The sequence below is a fragment of the Ranitomeya imitator genome, chromosome 5, assembly GCF_032444005.1.
Source record: "Ranitomeya imitator isolate aRanImi1 chromosome 5, aRanImi1.pri, whole genome shotgun sequence".
In the NCBI taxonomy this organism is placed as follows: domain Eukaryota; kingdom Metazoa; phylum Chordata; class Amphibia; order Anura; family Dendrobatidae; genus Ranitomeya; species Ranitomeya imitator.
Genome location: NC_091286.1, coordinates 68,591,380 through 68,614,764, shown reverse-complemented (window position 1 = coordinate 68,614,764; position 23,385 = coordinate 68,591,380). Strand labels below are relative to the sequence as shown.

The following is a 23,385-nucleotide window of genomic DNA, read 5'->3' as shown; positions in this document are numbered from 1 at the left end:
AGCTTTATCCACTGGCAGTCCCGGCCATTCCTAAATTAAAATGGAGCTTAATGGCATGTATTCAGTATATATAAACAGACAATTTGGGCCTTTTTTTTGCGGAGTCTTATCGTATTACTTGGATTTTTCATTTTAACTATAGCAGAAATGCACAGTGACAGATCAAAGTGATGGGGGACCTTTCATCCCCCACTGGGAGGTGTAATTACCAGACCATGGCTTCAATCCTCTCCTTTTATCAGCTCTATGCACCAGGAAAAGTGATTCAATTAGCATTTCCTGCATCAGTGGTGGAGAAAAGTCTGATGGCAGGCAAGAAATACCCTGTGTGAAAAAGCCCACATCCCCGATGATCGGGCATGGTTGCAAAACAATAGGACCAGTGATACTTACTAAATAGAGTCTAAGGAGGAACATTTCTCCTTCTGGAGAGTGCCAAGATAGTGTAAGGAGACTTAAAGGCCATGCAATGTTAAATTGAGATCTGTGAGATCTGTACACATCACATTCACCCTCATTGTGTACTCATCTGATGGAATGGTCACTGCATATGTCCATCTTCATTCCATAGCAGACGTTTTCTTGTCATTCTACCAATAATTCTGGAGACTGAGTTTGTACAGGAATGCTAAGAAAAACAGAGCTCGGAAGATAAAAGCCAGCCCGTCTACAGCTTCAAAGCAAAGGAAAATAAACTTGCTTTGAACCATCAGGAGGATGGCCTTGACAAAGGACATGACACCGGCCACACAGGGGCTGGTGCTGCCAGTCAACGAATCCCGACAGATTCTGAAATCCTCTACAAGAGCTACATTATTAGTTCTGTCAATGTATGAAAATGTCTAGACTAAATCTATACATACATGCTAGCCACCTTAGGGAGAGACCCAAGTTGGGCTAAATGTAGCGGGACGAAAGAGACCGAAAAGCCCTCTACTTAAAGGAAATACATAGTGGATGCTTTCCTGAAACGGAAAGTACTTGCAAGCAGCATAATACAAAGAATAGCAGGTTTACCCAGAATCCTTTGCAGTAGGCGGAGCTATGCAAATCATCTCTTTCCACCCCTGTCTAATCCACAGCGCTTGGAACCGCCAAGTGTGCAATGCTGCGGATTAGTTTATAAATTTACACAGCCAACCAATTCCTACCACAGGTAGGAATTGGTTGGCTGTGTAAATTTATAAACTAATCCGCAGCATTGCACACTTGGCGGTTCCAAGCGCTGTGGATTAGACAGGGGTGGAAAGAGATGATTTGCATAGCTCCGCCTACTGCAAAGGATTCTGGGTAAACCTGCTATTCTTTGTATTATGCTGCTTGCAAGTACTTTCCGTTTCAGGAAAGCATCCACTATGTATTTCCTTTAAGTAGAGGGCTTTTCGGTCTCTTTCGTCCCGCTACATTTAGCCCAACTTGGGTCTCTCCCTAAGGTGGCTAGCATGTATGTATCGCTTGCTCACCGAGCCTCACTCCATACAGCCAACCAATTCCAGCCCTGTGCTGATGAGGGCCTAAAGCCCGAAACACGTGTCCACAGGTAGGAATTGGTTGGCTGTGTAAATTTATAAACTAATCCGCAGCATTGCACACTTGGCGGTTCCAAGCGCTGTGGATTAGACAGGGGTGGAAAGAGATGATTTGCATAGCTCCGCCTACTGCAAAGGATTCTGGGTAAACCTGCTATTCTTTGTATTATGCTGCTTGCAAGTACTTTCCGTTTCAGGAAAGCATCCACTAGACTAAATCTAAAGACTTAGGGAACCCCTTCCATGACAATGAGTGGGGATCCCCCACTTCTGATATTAGGTGGTGTACCAGGTTTCATTTATGCAAGAAGTTTTAGCATTAGTAAGTCAGTTTGCCTCAACTGGGTGCCACAACCATGGCCCCATGAGAAGCTCCATGCATAAGTCTGGATCTTCCCAAACTGGGGGCTACAGCTCCAGAAACTGTTCCATTCAGATTAAATTCACCTCGCTGATCCCCCACTGATCTTTTACGGCGCTTGCAGAGTGCCCGGTAGTCCGGTTCCTGATACACCAAAAATTATAGGAAATTCCTGCTCAGCCACCAGGGCTGTGGAGTCCACATCTCCGACTTCACAGCCCTGTCAGCCACTCACTGGCCTCATTGGGACCGGCATAATGTCACAAACTGGCATTTCCTGTGTGTCCAGATGAGGTCAGGAAGTAGAGATCGGTGGGCAGCAGGAGCAGGTTCGGAACTTGAGAAGTGGGCGATTGTATCGCTTCTTTGATATTTTTCAAATCACAAAAGCTTCCCCATTAAACAACCCCTTTAAGAAGAAATGAACTATTTATAAATCTATAGAAATGATTATCAAGTGATCATTGTGGGGTGTAAATGTTACATTAATTTGCAAACTATATTTCATGACCGATCAAGGTTGATTTTATACATCCGACATTCACTGCCCAAATTAGACAACAATGTCCATACTGGTCGCGGGACCCCTGACCTCAGATAGGTCTATGATGCTGTTGAATTGTGGGTCAAGAGATCTGCGACCAATCTGAACATCAAAGTCTGTACTGAGACCTTGATCGTGGAATGCGTTAAACTCATCAAGGTATCCTCGTTTCAGGGGATCGCTGCGAGTCCGTCTCCTGAAACCACCGACAGTAGCTGCAGCTGGTCATACATCTTCCCTCAAGTGGCCACCGCAGATGAAATCTGGTCATACACTCTAGCCATACAAATGAGCAGCCCACCACATAATAAATATATATATATATATATATATATATATATATATATATATATATATATATATATATATATATATATATATATATATATATATATATATATATATATATATATATATATATATATATATATGAACGGGCCAAGCCAGCCATAGAACAAGCTGCCGTACATTAGCACCCAGGCTATTAAGTCAATATGCCCCCCAGGTATTTCAGATCACCCCTCTTAGCTGTGGATTTTGCAGTTAGCACATTATTATTTGGAATCATCCGACCATTACAGAATATTTATACCTACAGAAAGTTTTATTTGCCTGATCTACAACAAAAATAGATATTCAGAAAGAGCTTCATGCTGGAAACCAAATTTAACACAGATTCCATTAAAAAAAGAGTCAAAATGTTTTCCGTTCACGTTCTCCTGTGCTGATGCTGCCATCCCCTACATCTTATACCAAATGTTTCCTTTATAAACCTCTCCCAACAGCAACTGGTTTATATTAATACTTCAGATGAGGGGGAATTACAGACAATCCAATGTAAGTGAAAGCATGTTATACTATTAGCATGATCATACACTCGGGCGGCAAGACTTTCCATCCCGAATGGTAATGTTCTAAAGAAAGAAATGACTGTGCACAGGAAAGTTCCCGGAAAATGGGAGCTCGCTGAGAGCAGCTGAGGGCCAATATCTAGTTTTTCGTGTAGCAGCTCTAAACAATAACCCTTCACCTCACTGCTGATCATAGGGATGACTGGCCGCCTCTTGCCCACATACTATAAGTCACATGGATGACTGGAAGCCCCATTCCCACATAATATCAGTCATAGAGATGACAGGCAGCCCCTTACCCACATAGTATAAGTCATAGAGATGACAGGCAGCCCCTTTCCCTCATAGTATAAGTCATAGAGATGACAGGCAGCCCCTTACCCACATAGTATAAGTCATAGAGATGACTGGCAGCCCCTTTCCCTCATAGTATAATTCATAGAGATGACTGGCAGCCCCTTTCCCTCATAGTATAATTCATAGAGATGACTGGCAGCCCCTTTCCCTCATAGTATAATTCATAGAGATGACTGGCAGCCCCTTTCCCTCATAGTATAATTCATAGAGATGACTGGCAGCCCCCTTCCCTCATAGTATAAGTCACAGAGATGACTGGCAGCCCCCTTCCCTCATAGTATAAGTCATAGAGATGACAGGCAGCCCCCTTCCCTCATAGTATAAGTCATAGAGATGACAGGCAGTCCCTTACCCACATAGTATAAGTCATAGAGATGACTGGCAGCCCCTTAGCCACATAGTATAAGACATAGAGATGACTGGCAGCCCCTTACCCACATAGTATAATTCATAGAGATGACTGGCAGCCCCTTTCCCTCATAGTATAAGTCACAGAGATGACTGGCAGCCCCCTTCCCTCATAGTATAAGTCATAGAGATGACAGGCAGTCCCTTACCCACATAGTATAAGACATAGAGATGACTGGCAGCCCCTTACCCACATAGTGTAAGTCATAGAGATGACAGCAGCCCCTTTCCCTCATAGTATAAGTCATAGAGATGACTGGCAGCCCCCTTCCCTCATAGTATAAGTCATAGAGATGACTGGCAGCCCCTTAGCCACGTAGTATAAGTCATAGAGATGACAGGCAGCCCCTTTCCCTCATAGTATAAGTCAGAGATGACTGGCAGCCCCTTTCCCTCATAGTATAAGTCATAGAGATGACAGGCAGCCCCTTACCCACATATAAGACATAGAGATGACAGGCAGCCCCTTACCCACATAGTATAAGTCATAGAGATGACTGGCAGCCCCTTTCCCTCATAGTACAAGTCATAGAGATGACTGACCGCCCCTTTCCCACATATTATAAGCCATAAGGACGACTGGCAGCCCCATTTCCACATACTATCAGTCATAAGGACGACTGACCGCCCCTTGCCCTCAGACTAAGTCATAAGGACGACTGGCCGCCCCTTGCCCTCAGACTAAGTCATAAGGACGACTGGCCGCCCCTTTCCCACTTACTATAAGTGCACACAAACAACCGGGGTAGCGATAGGGAGCCAGCACAGTTAAGTAACACTTGTTTATTTTAGAATGATCGTTGCCTATAAAAGAAAATAAACTGTGTTGCCGTTTTCAACATACCTACAATATACCTACAGAAAGTTTTATTTGCCTGATCTACAACAAAAATAGATATTCAGAAAGAGCTTCATGCTGGAAACCAAATTTAACACAGATTCCATTAAAAAAAGTCAAAATGTTTTCCATTCACGTTCTCCTGTGCTGATGCTGCCATCCCCTACATCTTATACCAGTGTATAATGTCACCGGTGGTCACTGTATTACCTGTACACAGACACTGCATATTAAGTACAGATCTCCTGTGAATACTGGCACTTATGGTGATATTACTATTGTGTTTTTTTTTTTTTTATTACTGCTCAGTATTGTAGTATTCAGTCACTATGTGATGGCAATATGTTGTCCGGCCATGATGTGGCAGGATTTGTTCCTTACATGTGCTATTATTTGGTCACTATGTGGTGGTAATATGTGGTCTGGTCATGGTGCGGTGGTGTCCCTGGTATGTGGTATTGGTCATTTTAAAAATTGAAAAATAAATAAAAATATACCTAAATTGTATTGGATACTTTAACAAATGTTTAATAGGTTAGAGTAGGGTAGGGCCCGACCCTGTCGTGGTGGCAGCTTTAAAAATCTTTTGACTGTGGACAGTTCAAGGGGTCAGGAGGCATAAGATCATAGACCGTGCTCTGGACCTCCTCTCTGATCATAGAAGGTATGTTAGCCAAAAATGAGGACTGGTCCTCTATAAGGCTCTTCATTATACAATCTGCACATAGTTGTTTTTTATGTGCTTCTGACAATTTGGCATTACATGATGGAAATGTCCTTGTTTTTTTCTGGGAGGAAGAACCAGATCCTAAGGAAGCTCCTCTGTCGTAAGCTCAAAGAGGCAGGAGACCTATTCTTTTAGTAAGAAGAAAAACTTTAAACACCTAACAAAAGAGGATTTAGAATGGCTAACAGGGTTAACTTACAATGCCCAAGAACTGTTCGGACGGTGCAACTGAGGGAACAGGATTAACATCCATGGTCAGACTGTGCACACCAACTACACCTGTAATTACCCTTTTATAGGGTCACTGCAGCTGGATTGAACGCTGCACCGACCAAATACGGAATTCCTCTCTAAACCGGAAATGCCTCATCAAAAGTCTCCTGCAATGCTTTCCGCGCCCCGCATGTCACCGGACGTGCGCCCAGGGGATGCAATGCCATGCTGAGAGCCCTCCACAGAAGGAAGCGGCAGAGTCAGGAGCCACTTCCCGCTCTACGGACCTGGCTGAGGGACCTTACCCAGCGAGGTATCAGCCCGGAGCCTCTTCACAGAGGAAAGGGAAAAAGATGGATCCCCCTGAGCTCCCAGGTAATATTCACACCAATGCACACTCCTCTCCTGCGTCTGTCCAGCTAGGGACAGGAAAAACACTGACGGTGAGGAGAAGTGGGAGAGCTTTTAACTACTCTTGTGTTTTCTGTCCCTAGAGGATGAGAAAGACTACCTCCTGTATTGTTGTGCTGTCATGAGGGATGTCCTGGGAAAGAAAATTTCCTAAAAAAGGACCAGCCAATTTATCACTTGCAACTTTATTTGGTACAAATATACACCAGTGCCAGCTGGAGTGGTTTCATGTACGCAAAATATTTTGTCACAAATTTTGAGCCATTTTAGAAGGACATGTGACTTTTTGGACAAAAAAAAAAGTCACAAAACAGGTTAAAAGACAAAAATAAAGAATATTTGATTCATGAACTGAGTGTACCATTTTGAAGGATTTGAATGAATACCAAAAGATAAAAAACAAACAGAAAACTAACTTAAAAAATATTGCAAATGATAAATCAGGATATTAGTGAATAGCCCAAAACTAAGTAAACCTAAATCAGGCTACTATCGCTATATTTCTTAAATCTGAGGATCCTTAAAATGGTTTCCCTCGCTGGTGGTCTTTGTCAGCACCATGGCACCATTTGGCACCTGTACCTCCTCCGTTATGTCCTGTGGACGTACAAGTGAGGACTTTATATCGTCTTCACACCACAAGGTGATAGTGCCTCTCGCTGGCGATTTGATGCATTGCTACACAGTATTCTGTATGTTGGAGAAAGAAGCAAGCTTACTTACCTGGGACCCATTTCACTTCCATTTCTATATCCTTTTCCTGCTGCTTCTTCTCTTTTTCCTGGATACTTTTCAGCAGCTCCCTGTAGCGCTGAATTTGTTCATCATCGTCTTTTGGACCTTTTTTAGATTTTGCATCTTCAGGCTTTGCAGACACTTCAGTTTCTAAAAGGAACAAAAAACCTGAAACATTAAAATTTCCAATTGAAATGTTTCAAAGAAGGTACCGTATACTCCAGCCCATTGGAGATTTTACACAGAGAAAGTTATAACCAAGGATTCCTGAAATCAGGGCAGAAATCATGTTGGATTCTTTTTAGAATTGGAGCTCCCATGTGGCACCGAGACCTGACGACCAAGGGTGCTGTGGCCGCACTTTGGGTCTGGCTGCGTGGTTAAAGCTCCACCAATGCGTGCACAATTGTGAAACACAAACACGCTGACAGGCCTCGCCAGCCCTACAGCGTAGCTGCACTCTTGGTCCCTAACCGATGTTTATTATCCATCTACAGGAAAATGGACACGTTCCTGATCCCTGGAGGTCCCATTGATCACTAGTGTCCCACATACTACACGGCCGCAGGGGGGAGGACCTGGAATAGAATAGCAGTAAAGCATGCTCTGTGTTCCTGCATTCAATGTGTATGGGGATGATGGGAACCTATGAGCAGTACTCAACCGTCAGTCCATATTGGAGCAAAAAGAGGTTTGGGACTGCTGTAGGGGATCGAACATTTATCTGCAGGAGAGGTGAAAACTATGATGTGAAGAAAGACTTTTCAAAACAGAAGTGTCACATCTTAGGTTTAAGCTATTTCTCCCATTGGAACCTCTTTGCATGTCGCCCTGCTAATTTCAGAACTAAGAAGAAAACAAAAGGAGCAAATACCCTGTAGTAGGTAAATAGCAGTAGTACATGTACATGGGGTACTCCGTTATCACCATTTTGATCAAACCAGCGTAAAAGCCATCCCACCACAAGGTGTACCCATAAAGCCTTACTATTAGTGATGAGCGAGCGTGCTCACACAAGGGGTTAATAATAATAATAATAATTTTATTTATATAGCGCCAACATATTCCGCAGCGCTTTACAAATTATAGAGGGGAGTTGAGCAGACAATAGACATTACAGCATAACAGAAATCACAGTTCAAAACAGATACCAGGAGGAATGAGGGCCCTGCTCACAAGCTTACAATCTATGAGGAAAAGGGGAGACAGGAAGAGGTGGATGGTAACAATTGCTTTAGTTATTCGGACCAGCCATAGTGTAAGGCTCGGGTGTTCATGTAAAGCTGCACACACAGGGTTAATGGCAGCGGTAACGGCCCGCGGTGTAACACGCTCTATTAACCCTGTGTGTCCCCAACTATATACTATTGATGCTGCCTATGCGGCATCAATAGTAAAAATGTCATGTTAAAAATAATTTTAAAAAAACAAAAAACCTGCTGTACTCACCCTCCGCCGCCTTTCTCGCTCCTCTCCACGCTCCCGGGACTGCTCCATTGCAAGCGGCAGGTTCCGCTCCCGTCCCAGGGCTGGTGTGGGACAAGGACCTGCCGTGACGTCACGGTCGGTCATGTGACCGCGACGTCATCATAGGTCCTGCTCACACCAGCCCTGGGACGGGACCGCAAGCTGCCGCTTGCAATGGAGCGATCCCGGGAGCGTGGAGAGGAGCAAGAAAGGCGGCGGATGGTAAGTATAGCAGTACTTCAACGGGCTATAGGTGAGTATATGTTTTTTTTTCAGTCTCTATACTACGTGGCTCTCTGCTGGGCAATATACTACGTGCCTGGGCAATATACTATGTGGCTGGACAATATACTACATGACTCTGCTATATACTATGTGGCTGGGCAATACGTGGCTGGGCAATATACTACGACGCTGGGCAATATACTATGTCGCTGGGCAATATACTACGTGGCTGGGCAATATACTACGTGGCTGGGCAATATACTAAGTGGCTGGGCAATATACTACGTGGCTGGGCAATATACTAAGTCACTGGGCTGGGCAATATACTACGTGGCTCTGTGCTGGACAATATACTACGTGACTGGGCAATATACTGCGTGGCTCTGTGCTGGGCAATATACTGCATGGCTGGGCAATATACTACGTGGCTGGGCAATATACTACGTGGCTGGGCAATATACTACGTGGCTGGGCAATATACTACGTGGCTGGGCAATATACTACGTAACTGGGCAATATACTACGTGACTGGGCAATATACTACGTGACTGGGCAATATACTACGTGGACATGCATATTCTAGAATACCCGATGCGTTAGAATCGGGCCACCATCTAGTTATGCTATGAGGGTGTTTTTCAGCTGCAGAATCATGACGACTGGTTGTCATTGAACGGTTTTTACTTACCGATAATAGGATTTTATAGAGTCCATGCCAGCACCCACTACGAGAGAGGGGATCCGACCACGATCCAGACAGGAACCTACAGGTTAAAAAGGGGTGGTCCCCCTCGCTTCTCCAGTTTGTGTTCCAGAGTACAAGGGATACCGCCAGTCAATTAGTACATGATATTTTAAACAATACTAAATACCATCACCTCTATAGAGTGAACTCCAAAGCACACCTTCCAATAGAGTGCAAGAATAAGTGATTAAACACGGGGGGGGGGGAAGGGAAATGTACGGGTGCTGTCATGGACTCTGTAAAATCCTATTGCCGGTAAGTAAACACCGGTTTTCCTATTGCCACGACAGCACCCACTACGAGAGACTTTCAAAGACTATTTATCTGGGTGGGACCACAGCACTAAGTACTGAACGTCCAAATTGTAGGCTGGAATTAGCAGATAGATCAAGGCGATAGTGTCTATAAAAGGTGGAAGGTGATGACCATGTTGCAGCCTTACATATCATATCAATGGGCACATCCACCTTCTCCGCCCAGGATGAAGCCATAGCCCGAGTGGAATGTGCTCTAATGCCTTCTGGTGGAGTCTCTCCTTTGGCAGAATAGGCAAGGCATATCGCATCCCTGATCCACCTAGCGACAGTGTTTTTTTGTGACACTCGAACCCTTCTTCCGATTCTGGAAACAGACAAACAAAGCCCTACTCTGCCTCCAGCTTTGTTTTCTATCTAAATACTCTACACTGTGTGCAGAATTATTAGGCAAGTTGTATTTTAGAGGACTATTTTTTATTATTGATCAACAACTATGTTCTCAATCAACCCAAAAGACTCATAAATATCAAAGCTTAATATTGTTGGAAGTTGGAGTGGGTTTTTTTTAGATTTGGCTCTCTTAAGAGGATATCTGTTTGTGCAGGTAACTATTACTGTGCAGAATTATTAGGCAACTTAATAAAAAACAAATATATCCCCATCTCGCTTGTTTATTTTCACCAGGTAAACCAATATAACTGCACAAAATTTAGAAATAAACATTTCTGACATGTAAAAACAAAGCCCCCCAAAATTAGTGACCAATATAGCCACCTTTCTTTATGATGACACTCATCAGCCTTCCATCCATAGATTCTGTCAGTTGCTTGATCTGTTTACGATCAACATTGCGTGCAGCAGCCACCACAGCCTCCAGACACTGTTCCGAGAGGTGGACTGTTTTCCCTCCCTGTAGATCTCACAAGTGAACAAGGGGCTGTGGAGTAGTTGGAGGCATGTGGTGGAGCATTGTCCTGCAAAATCATGTTTTTCTTGAACGATACCGACTTCTTCCTGTACCACTGCTTGAAGAAGTGGTCTTCCAGGAACTAGCAGTAGGTCTGGGAGTTGAGCTTCACTCCATCCTCAACCTGAAAAGGTCCCACAAGTTCATCTTTGATGATACCAGCCCATACCAGTCCCCCACCTCCACCTTGCTGGCGTCGGAGTGGAGCTCTCTGCCCTTTACTGATCCAGCCTCTAGCCCATCCATCTGGCCCATCAAGAGTCACTCATTTCATCAGTCCATAAAACCTTTGAAAAGTCAGTCTTAAGATATTTCTTGGCCCAGTCTTGATGTTTTATCTTCTGTTTCTTATTCAAAGGTGGTCGTTTTTCAGCCTTCCTTACCTTGGCCATGTCCTTGAGTATCGCACACCTTGTGCTTTTTGTTACTCCAGTAACGTTGCAGCTCTGAAATATGGCAAAACTGGTGGCAAATGGCATCTTTGCAGCTTCACCAAGGGTCCTCATCAACCTTGTCAAATGACAAATGCACTCGCAGGTTGCAGCAGGCCCCCGATAAATGCTAAGTTTTTGATATTAGAGTAGGACTTGCAAGTTGATGAGGACCCTTGACGTTGGGTTGCAAGCCTATCCATTTTGGCCAAAATTGTAACTAATACCTCATCTAATGTATTATATACATTATTTAATTTTTCACCCTTTTTGTACTTTTTATCATCTTTATGCAGGGTGTGGCAGGGCCCCTTTATGTTATTACTTGTGTGTTGCATGTGTGTATATATGTATGTGTATGTGTATATATATATATATATATATATATATATATATATATATATGTATATGTATATGTATACATAGTGCTGGACGGCCCGCCTGCTAATACTATGGGTGTGATTAGTAGGTTGTCCAGACACTGTGCGTCACATTTATCTGTGCGAATAGTGTCTTATGCAAGCCTTACCGGTGTGCATTTTTGCTACTAGGCAGCCAACCTCTCTAATGTTTGGGCGAGTGGTTGCTCTCATCAGTAGCTTGCACCTGTGCTGCTTTAGCATTTATTTTCGGGGGCCTGCTGCACCCTGCGAGTGCATTTGTCATTTCACAAGGCTGTGGTGAGTTTGCTCTTCATGTTGTGTAATAATTAAGCACACCTTATATAGGGTTTTGATGTCATTAGACAACACCCCTCCTCATTACAGAGATGCACATCACCTGAACAGCTAAACAGCTTGGAGTAGGACAACATGTATGAAAAGTGTCATGTCATCAAAATATAACTTGCCTAATAATTCTGCACACAGAGTAATACTGCCCTTTTAACATCTAGAGTATGATACCTTTTATCCTCTTCTGAGACTGGATTATCATAAAAAGATGGTAGATATATCTCCTGACTCCTATGAAACCTAGACGCTACCTTTGGCAAGTATGCAGGATCTGGTTTCAAAACGATTTTGTCCTGAAGGATCATTAGGTAGGGAGGATCAACTGATAACGCTTGGATATCACTAACCCTCCTAGCAGATGTTAATGCTGGAATGGGAACATGGTCCGTCAGGGTTTGCTGATGGAATGTAAGGAACTTTTTCCAGACCCTAGAATAAATTCTTGTAGTGATCTCTTTTCGGCTTTTTAGCAAGGTAGATATTAAGGCTTCTGAAAAACCTCTTTGTCTTAGTAACTCCCTCTCAAGTTCCACGCCGTCAAATGAAGACTCTCCGTATTGGGATGATGAAATGGACCTTGAGAAAGGAGCCCTGGAACTACTGGTAATACCCAAGGATTGGTCACTGACATCGCCCTGAGCAGAGAAAACCACGGTCTCTTGGGCCAGAAGGGGGCAATTAGAATTATTCTTGCCCTCTCTTCCCTGATCTTCCTGAGAACTAGAGGAATCAGGCACATCGGAGGAAACGCATAAGCTAGAGGAAAGCTCCAACCGACCTGAAGGGAATCTACTATGCATGGTCGATCTATTACCCGGAGTGATGCAAACTCCCTGACCTGTCTGTTTTCCCTCGTAGCAAACAGATCTATGACTGGTAACCCCCACAGCCTGACTATCTGTTTGAACACCTGTCGGTCCAGAGACCATTCCCCCTGCCGAAGGGAATGTCGACTGAGATGGTCCGCTTCTACATTGTGCTCCCCCTTTATGTGGACTGCTGACAGTGAAAGGAAGTGAGCTTCGGCTGAAGTAAGTATCTGAGCCGAGGTGGACATTAGAGATATCGACATTGTTCCTCCATGATGGTTGAGGTAGGCCACTATGGTCATTTTGTCGGTCTGTACCCGCACATGTGAACCCTTCAGGGATGGTAGGAAGTAAAGGAGCGCATATCTGACCGCTAAGAGTTATTTTAAATTTGAAGAGCTTTGGGATTCTAGACCTGACCATTGACCCTGGGCCAGAACCTCCCCATGTGGGCTCCCCAACCAGAAGGACTGGCATCTGTAGTGACTACTCTGCGCGGTCTGATGCTCCACTGAACTCCTCTAGATAGATGGAGAATGTCTAGACACCATCTTAGGTTGTAAAGAGTGGCTGGTGATAGACTGAGTCTCCCATCAAGATAACCTTGAAGCCTTCTTTCTGCTTCGAGGATCTCGGACTGCAGTATTCGAGTATGAGCTTGAGCCCATTGTACCACCGGTATACCTGATGTCAAAGACCCTAGTAGGGACATTGCGTCCCAAAGTTAGATCCGGATTATTCCTCACTGCTCTGACTTTGCGAATAATCCTTTCTTTCTTGTCTTCTGGAAGAAAACATAACTGCTCTTATGAATTTAGAAGAATACCCAGGAAAACTTGACACGTTGACGGTTCTAGTTTTGACTTTTTTATTTTCATCATCCAACCGAGGTCCTGCAGAGAAGATATTATAGCGTTTACACGGGCCTTACACTGACAGATTGAATTCCCAACTATTAAGAAATCATCCAAATAGGGTACCACAAGGGTATCCCTCTCCCTGACATGGGCCATTACTTCCGCAATAATCTTAGTAAATATTCTTGGAGCCATGGACAGGCCAAAGTGCATTGCTACAAACTGAAAATGCCCAACCTGATCTTTTAACCGCACCGCCATTCTGAGGAACTACTGGTGGTCCCTGTAAACTGGTAGATGGTAGTACACATCTTTTAGATCCAGTACTGACATGTAACACCTGGGAAATAAAAGTATAGTTGTCGACTTAATGAACTCCATCTTAAAAGCGTGATATTGGAGAAATTTATTCAATTTCTGTACATTTATGATAGTCTTAAAGGACCCATCAGGTTTAGAAATCAAAAATAGAGGAGAATAAAACCCCTTCTTCTCCTGATCATTTGGAACTTCTACAATAACCCGCTTTTTAATTAATTGCTGGATCTCTTTCTCTAAGGCACGTTGCTGAGCCGGAGAATCAAGAGTAGTCAATATAAACTGATTCGGAGGCATCTTCTGCAACTCCAATTTAAACCCTAACGCAACTACCCCCAGGATCCAGCTACTAGAAGTTATCTTAGTCCATTGGTTAAGGAAGTATTTTAATCTACCCCCTACAGGAAGATCAGTTCTATCTATAGTTGCATCTACGTCTTGATGATGAAGAGGAGGTCCCGAAGTATGCACCTTTTTTCTTCTGTTCCGCTGGTTCCCAATCTCAGCTATAGCCCGGGTGGTCAGACTGAAATCTTCGGAAAGGCATCCGTCTTCTGAAGGCGTTTCTAAAATTAGGATTAAACACTTTAGGAAATCCTTTCTTCCTATCCTCTGCTTTCGCAAGGATATCATCTAACACGGGGCCAAATAGGTACTCACCCCTGCATGGAATAGTGCACAACTTGGCTCTAGCCTGAGCATCCCCTTTCCAGGTTTTAAGCCAAAGTGCGCGACGGGCAGCATTCGAAAGACCAGCCGATCTTGCTGCCAACTTCAGAGTCCACCAACGCGTCTGCTAAGTAGGCTACTCCTTCCCGGATCTGGGACAGGGAGTCTAACAATTTGTCTTTGGGAACTTTTGCTTTAAGCTGTTCCTCTAGCTGACTTACCCAGACCATCATAGATCTGGCCGTACATGTACTGGCGATCGCAGGTTTAAAAACTCCTGAAGATGACTCCCATACTTTCTTTAGGAACATGTCTGCTTTCCTGTCAGATGGGTCTTTAAGCAGACCTACATCTTCAAGTGGCAAAGATGCGGACTTTGAGGTGGAAGCCACCGTTGTGTCCACTTTAGGGATTTCAACCCACTGGGACAAAAGCTCATCATCAAAGCGGTATCTTCTTTTTGCAGATGATGGTAAAAAACCCTTATCCTGTTTATCCCATTCTCTTCTAACCAGATCATTGACCATATCAACTACTGGGAAAGTTCTGCGATTTTTCTGACATAATCCAGCAAACATGATCTCCTGGGTGGATCTAGGTTCTCTATTGTCTGTGACACACATGGTTGACCGAAACGCTTTAACTAAGGTTTCCATATTTTCCATAGCAAATCACGGTCTTCCTTATCCGAGGAGGATGGCAAAGAAGCGTCTGAGCATTCACCCTCCTGTAGAGAGGGGCTAGAATCAGACAACATATCCACAGTGATTTTCCCTTGCCGTCTAGTTTTAAGGGAACTTCTAATTTCTTCCCTAATAACCTCCCTTAAACTTGATGTATGGAGGGGAGCTTCCTCTTCTAACGTACGGCAAATACAAGCCTGACAACTTTTTAATATAGCTGTCTGGCAATGGTTCTGTGCATAAGGAACACTGCTTTTGTTTTGTTTTCGAGGCCTTCTTAACCTATAACAAAGCATAGGAAAACGGAATTGTCAGCTACTAGGTGTAGAATCATACACTCACCCAAGGATGATGAAAGAGTACCGCTTCCAGAGGAGGTGAAGTGCCACGTGACGCTGGGGTGCTTGAACTTTGCTTCCTGCGTCCCACATTGCTGCCCCTTGCAGCGGCTCCTTTTTTAAATGAATGCCGCGCTGCTCCTCCCGGTCTTCCCCAGAAGTAGTAAATCTACTTTCGGGTCACAAGCGCTCCAGCCCGCATCTGCGCAGAAGCGCTGCGCTTATGCGACCCAGGGCGGCATTTCCCCGATACCTGGGATCGCATTGTTCCGACCAGACAGGGGGAGGGTCTGTTCGCAGTACACCCCCGACACTACTTCCAGAGTCCCTGATTCTGCTGTTCCCATGGACACCGCGCAGAGGCCTGGTGGACCTGGGTAAGAGAATTCCTGCAGGCTCCCGCAGTCCGGACATTAACCCAAACTGGAGAAGCGAGGGGGACTGCCCCTTTTTAACCTGTAGGTTCCTGTCCGGATGGTGGGCGGATCCCCTCTCTCGTAGTGGGTGCTGTTGTGGCTATAGGAAAACAAGAATGCGGTCAAGTACAGAGATATCCTGGATGAAACCTCTTCCAGAGTGCTCTGGACCTCAGGTCTTGGCCAAAGGTTCACCTTCCAACAAGACAATGACCCTAAGCACACAGCTAAAATAACAAAGGAGTGGCTTCAGAACAACTATGTGACCATTGTTGACTGGCACAGCCAGAGCCCTGACTTAAACCCAATTGAGCATCTCTGGAGAGACCTGAAAATGGCTGTCCACCAACGTTCACCATCCAATCTGAGGGAACTGGAGAGGATCTGCAAGGATGAATGGCAGAGGATCCCCAAATCCAGGTGTGAAAAACTTGTTGTATTATTCCCAAGAAGACTCATACCTGTACTAGCTCATAAGGGGCTTCTACTCAATACTGAGCAAAGGGTCTGAATACTTATGACCATGTAATATTTCATTTTTTCTTTTTTAATAAATTTGCAAAAATTACTACATTTCTGTTTTTTTTCAGTCAAGATGGGGTGCTAATTGTACATTAATGAGAAAAAAAATTAACTTTTTCTGAATTTATCAAATGGCTGCAATGAAACAAAGAGTGAAAAATGTTAAGGGGTCTGAAAATTTTCAGCACCCACTGTACCTTTACTATCGTATATACTCGAGTATAAGCCGAGATTTTCAGCCCATTTTTTGGGGCTGAAAGTCCCCCTCTCGGCTTATACTCGAGTCATACCCGGGGGTCGGCAGGGGGAGCGGGGGCTGTCTAGTTATACTTACCTGCTCTCGGCGCGGTCCCTGCAGTCCTTGCTTCTCCCGGCGCTGCATCTTCTTCCTGTATTGAGCGGTCACTTGGTACCGCTCATTACAGCAATGAATATGCGGCTCCACCTCCCATAGGGGTGGAGCCGCATATTCATGACTGAAAATGAGCGGTAACTGTGACTGCTCAATACAGGAAGAAGATGCAGCGCCGGGAGAAGCAGGGACCGCGCCAGGATCAGGTAAGTATACAGGGAGGGGAGCGCTGCGCGATATTTACCTGCTCCTCGCTCCGGTGCGGCTCAGTCTCCAGCGTCCTCTGGCAGTGACGCTCAGGTTAGAGGGCGCGGTGACGTAGTCAGTGCGCGCCCTCTGCTGAGCGTCAGTGCTGGAGAAGGAACCGCACGAGGAGCAGGTAAATATTGAAAGCGCCGGCGTCCTGAGCGAAGAGAGGTGAGTATGTGATTTTTTTTTTATTGCAGCAGCATTATATATTGGACAGCTTTATATGGAGCATCTATGGGGCAATAATCAACGGTGCAGAGCATTATATATGGCACAGCTTTCTATGGAGCAGCTATGGGGCCATAATGAACAGTGCAGAGCATTCTATATGGCACAGTTTTATATGGAGCATCTATGGGGCAATAATGAACGGTGCAGAGCATTCTACATGGCACAGCTTCATTATGGCCCCATAGATGCTCCATATAAACGGTGCAGAGCATTCTATATGGCACAGTTTTATATGGAGCATCTATGGGGCCATAATGAACGGTGTAGAGCTATATACGGTATTTACTTACTATTAGGTATATGCTCACTTTGCTTTCTTCTTGGTTTTGTCTGTGAAATGTCCACAGTGTGAACTTGCTCTTACACTTTGCATGTGTTCACACTCATGCTCTGGCTCATTTCTTTAATATTCATTTCAGAACCTAACTGTGCATTTGTAAGGAGTGTAAAGACTCACACATGGAGCAGGAAAGCGCGTGCATTTATATAGAGCCTCTGTTGAGCCCCTTAGGTAAGGACTATGATGACGCAGGCCACAATATTTTCTTCTGTGGATTCCAAGTAAATAAAACCCCTGTGTATGTGATGTGAGGTACACAGAGGTCCAGTAGAGACCTCATGGATCTATAAGACAGTCATTAGATTTTCTTGCAGTATGTACCTTTTGCAATCTCCTCCTCCTCCTCTTCTTCACTAGAGGATGCTAAGTACGCCTGATAATCCATGTCTAGGATTTCACTTTTTTTAAAAGGTTTATTTAAAGCAGTGACTCGATCCTGATCAGTTTCATCCCACGTTAGCTCCACCTAAAAATAAATTAAAAGTTTTTTTAGACAAACAGATGTGTCGGATGGGCAATTCTCTATTTATCACATTAAATAGTGAAATAAAAAGGCTATTTCACCTAACTAGGCTATTGGCTATGTTACTGACCCAAGAGACTACAACTTACATGGACACTGTCATTTTACCAAACTTTGCATGAATCAAAAGAAAAAGTGAATATAAGAAGATTTGTAATACAGTGGGGCAAAAAAGTATTTAGTCAGTCAGCAATAGTGCAAGTTCCACCACTTAAAAAGATGAGAGGCGTCTGTAATTTACATCATAGGTAGACCTCAACTATGGGAGACAAACTGAGAAAAAAAAATCCAGAAAATCACATTGTCTGTTTTTTTAACAATTTATTTGCATATTATGGTGGAAAATAAGTATTTGGTCAGAAACAAACAATCAAGATTTCTGGCTCTCACAGACCTGTAACTTCTTCTTTAAGAGTCTCCTCTTTCCTCCACTCATTACCTGTAGTAATGGCACCTGTTTAAACTTGTTATCAGTATAAAAAGACACCTGTGCACACCCTCAAACAGTCTGACTCCAAACTCCACTATGGTGAAGACCAAAGAGCTGTCAAAGGACACCAGGAACAAAATTGTAGCCCTGCACCAGGCTGGGAAGACTGAATCTGCAATAGCCAACCAGCTTGGAGTGAAAAAATCAACAGTGGGAGCAATAATTAGAAAATGGAAGACATACAAGACCACTGATAATCTCCCTCGATCTGGGGCTCCACGCAAAATCCCACCCCGTGGGGTCAGAATGATCACAAGAACGATGAGCAAAAATCCCAGAACCACGCGGGGGGACCTAGTGAATGAACTGCAGAGAGCTGGGACCAATGTAACAAGGCCTACCATAAGTAACACACTACGCCACCATGGACTCAGATCCTGCAGTGCCAGACGTGTCCCACTGCTTAAGCCAGTACATGTCCGGGCCCGTCTGAAGTTTGCTAGAGAGCATTTGGATGATCCAGAGGAGTTTTGGGAGAATGTCCTATGGTCTGATGAAACCAAACTGGAACTGTTTGGTAGAAACACAACTTGTCGTGTTTGGAGGAAAAAGAATACTGAGTTGCATCCATCAAACACCATACCTACTGTAAAGTATGGTGGTGGAAACATCATGCTTTGGGGTTGTTTCTCTGCAAAGGGGCCAGGACGACTGATCCGGGTACATGAAAGAATGAATGGGGCCATGTATCGTGAGATTTTGAGTGCAAACCTCCTTCCATCAGCAAGGGCATTGAAGATGAAACGTGGCTGGGTCTTTCAACATGACAATGATCCAAAGCACACCGCCAGGGCAACGAAGGAGTGGCTTCGTAAGAAGCATTTCAAGGTCCTGGAGTGGCCTAGTCAGTCTCCAGATCTCAACCCTATAGAAAACCATTGGAGGGAGTTGAAAGTCCGTGTTGCCAAGCGAAAAGCCAAAAACATCACTGCTCTAGAGGAGATCTGCATGGAGGAATGGGCCAACATACCAACAACAGTGTGTGGCAACCTTGTGAAGACTTACAGAAAACGTTTGACCTCTGTCATTGCCAACAAAGGATATATTACAAAGTATTGAGATGAAATTTTGTTTCTGACCAAATACTTATTTTCCACCATAATATGCAAATAAAATGTTAAAAAAAACAGACAATGTGATTTTCTGGATTTTTTTTCTCAGTTTGTCTCCCATAGTTGAGGTCTACCTATGATGTAAATTACAGACGCCTCTCATCTTTTTAAGTGGTGGAACTTGCACTATTGCTGACTGACTAAATACTTTTTTGCCCCACTGTATATCCCATCAGAGAAATCTTCTTTCTCCACTTATCAGACACTTATTCCCTGACATCCTAAACTCTTTGTTGACTTCATTCAATCTCAAATACATCTTCCTTAAAACTAGATGGATCGCCTCGACCTGCCTTCTGAAGTTTATGGAGACAGGAAAATGAAAAGGAATGATACCATTAAGCAACAACATGTCTTTGCTTGTCAGATTATATCTTACCCAGTGCTGGATTCACAGCTACAATGCTCAGTAGTGTTGTAAAATAAGTCTGAACAAGTGATACATAAAGACAGGAGAGTAGGAATCCCTCAAGCCTGTGTGTGCTGTGTATGAGACTTCATCGCAGCTAGTCCTTCACACACTAGCTCAGAGACAACAGAAAACTAACAATTGAGTATCTGGTAGGGAAAACTGGTAAAAAATGCAAGTTATATAATGGTCTGAAATAGTATTATTCTTGCATGAAATCACAGGTGTGCTTTAAAGATTATTTTACCTCTGTATATCAAAAAGCTATGACTATGCACACACGTGTATATATAAATATACATGTAACCCTTCAGGCTAATGCAAGTTTGCACAACAAAACCCCGACGCACCTTAGACGTTACAACACCTGCAGTTGTGAAATATTTGGGCTTATAAGCAGAGAGGTCCACGTCCACAGCAGAGTCTTTAGGCTCATCATTAAACTGTGCATCATCAGGAATAAATCTGGAAAAAGGAAAAGACGGGAGCTCAATGAAAAAACAACTCGATGTCCATATTTCTGGGTTACTCACAGAGAATGTGATTAAAGCACGGGGGGTGGTGCTGAAATATGGATTTCTGTGTTACTCACCGCAAAATCCTTTTCTCCGAGTTGCTCATTGGGGGGACACAGGACTGTGTGTGTGTGTATGCTACTGCTGCCAGGAGGCTGACACTAAGTAGACAAAAAAAATTAGCTCCTCCTCCGCAGTATACACCCTGACACTGACCCAGACAGATCCAGTTTGGTGCAAAAGCAGTAGGAGAAAGGATATAAAACAGCAGTAATGCAAGAACAACATGTCTAGAATAACTCCACCGACAGTAAAAAAATAATCAAAAAAGAAAATCCAAGAGACTAACAGGGTGGGAGCTGTGTCCCCCAATGAGCGTCTCGGAGAAAAGGATTTTACGGTGAGTAACACAAAAATCCATATTTCTCCTTCGTCTCATTGGGGGACACAGGACTGTGGGACGTCCCAAAGCAGTCCCAGGGTGGGAAGAAGACTCAACGGAATAAACCCTAGGTACTTACCATCTATAGCGCTACCGCTGCCTGAAGAATCCTTCTTCCCAGACTTGCATCAGCAGAGGTCTGAGTATGGATGTTATAATGCTTGGAAAAGGTGTGCAGACTGGACCAAATCGCCGCCTTGCAAACCTGTTCTGCCGCTGCCTGGTGCCGAAGCATCCAGGAAGCCCCTACCGCTCAAGTGGAGTGCGCCCTGATCCCAGCCGGGACAGCCATGCCCTTGATGCGGTAGGCCTCCTGAAGAGTGGATCATATCCATCTGGCTAAGGTCGATCTTGAGGCTGCGAGTCCCTTCCTATGACCAACAGGAAGAATGAATAGCACATCCATCTGTCGAAAAGATGCAATCCGAGAAACGTATCTTCTCAGAGCTGAAACTAGGTCCAGCATATGGAGAGCTTTTTCCACACGGTGCATTAGTGCCGGACAAAAAGAAGTTAAGACAATGTCCTCGTTGATGTGAAATGAGGAAACCACCTTTGGCAAAAAGGAAGGTGCTGGCCTGAGCACCACCTTATCCTGATGGAACTGTAAAAACGGAGCCTGACAAGACAGGGCCGCCAGATCGGATACCCGCCTAATGGAGGTTATGGCTACCAAGAACAGAACCTTCCAAGAAAGGTACGTTAAAGAGACATCTTGGAGAGGCTCAAAAGGAGCTTCCTGTAGAGCACTTAAGACGAAATTAAGATCCTAAGCTTCCAGGGGGGCCCTGTAAGGAGGTACCATGTGAGAGACTCCATGCAAGAAAGTTTTTACTTGTGAATTGATAGCGATCTTGCGCTGAAAAAGAACCGATAAGGCTGATAATTGCCTTCTAAGAGTACTTGGTGCAAGTCCTGAATCCAGACTAGCTTGGAGAAATGCTAAAATGTTAGGAATGGAGAACCGTAGAGGAGGAAGACATCGCTTCCTGCACCATGAGAGGAAAACTTTCCAGGTGTGATGATAAATACGCGCTGAGACGGATTTCCGGGCGTTAAATCATAGTAAAGGCTACTTTTTGGGAAAACCCGGTCCTGGGTTAGAATCCAAGATTCAATGGCCAAGCCGTTAAAAGTAGGGCTTCTAATTTCTGGTGGAATATCGGGCCCTGCGACAGAAGATCTGGCCGAACTGGAAGCCGCCAAGGAATTTCGGCGAGCAGCTGTACTAGGTCTGTGTACCATGACCGACGAGGCCAATCTGGAGCGACTAGGATTGCTGGGACTCCCTCTGTCTTGACCTTCCTGACTACCTTTGGGATCAGCGCCAGAGGGGGAAACAGATATGGGAGACGAAATTGGTTCCAAGATAGGACTAATGCATCTACGGCGATTGCTTGTGGATCTCGATACCGAGCGACGAACCTGGGTACTTTGGCATTCAACCCGGAAGCCATCAGATCCACGTCCTGGGTTCCCCAGCGCTGGCATATCTGCCGAAAAACGTCGGGATGAAGAGACCATTACCCGGACGCAAGGCCCTGCCGGCTGAGAAAATCCGCCGCCCAGTTTTCCTTGCCCGGAATGTGGACTGCCGAGATCATCGAGTGGTTTTTCTCGGCCCAGCAGAGGACTTGTTTTACATCGTGCATGGCCGCCCTGCTGCAGGTGCCCCCCTGATGAATTATGTATGCCACAGCCGTGGCATTGTCTGATTGAATCCGGACAGGACGACCCGCCAGAAAGTCATGAAAGTGCTGCAGGGCCAGCTGAATCGCCCTTATCTCCAACAGATTGATCAGGAGAGATGACTCCCTTGAGGACCAGCGTCCTTGGGCTGTGTGTTGGCAAAACACTGCTCCCCAACCGAGTAGACTGGCATCTGTTGTGACTACCAGTCAATGGGTTGGGGGAAAAGACTTCCCCTGCTGCAGAGAGGAACTCATTGTCCACCATATTAGAGATTGTCTGACCTGGGGAGACAGATGACACTTGAGATTGAGCGAGAATGGGTTCTTGTCCCAGGCTGTCAAAAGCGCATGTTGGAGCGGACGAAGATGGAGTTACGCGAATGGCACTGCTTCTATAGCAACCACCATCCTTCCTAAGACTCTCATGCAAAACCGAATTGTGTGGGGGCCCGGCTGCCGAAGAACTTTCACTTCCTGCCGGGGGCTCAGAACCTTGTCCTGGGGAAGGACGGTCAAACCTACAGAGGTGTCGAAGACCATCCCTAGATAAGAGATTTTCCGAGATGGTTCTAGGGATGACTTTTTCAGATTCACCAGCCACCATAGGTGGGACAGAGTA

At 44.7% G+C, this 23,385-nt stretch overlaps 1 protein-coding gene across 5 annotated transcripts in view; it reads right to left on the bottom strand.

Moving 5' to 3' along the window:
• Window positions 1–23,385, bottom strand: part of ESF1 (ESF1 nucleolar pre-rRNA processing protein homolog) — an 82,519-nt gene that overhangs the window by 28,259 nt on the left and 30,875 nt on the right. For all 5 annotated transcript variants that reach the window (XM_069768763.1, XM_069768764.1, XM_069768765.1 and 2 more), the window contains 3 exons: window positions 20,469–20,583; window positions 17,906–18,050; window positions 6,963–7,124 (listed from right to left, as the gene is read on the bottom strand). In XM_069768763.1, coding sequence (XP_069624864.1) covers window positions 6,963–7,124; window positions 17,906–18,050; window positions 20,469–20,583 — 422 coding nt within the window. The remainder of the gene's footprint in view (window positions 1–6,962; window positions 7,125–17,905; window positions 18,051–20,468; window positions 20,584–23,385) is intronic.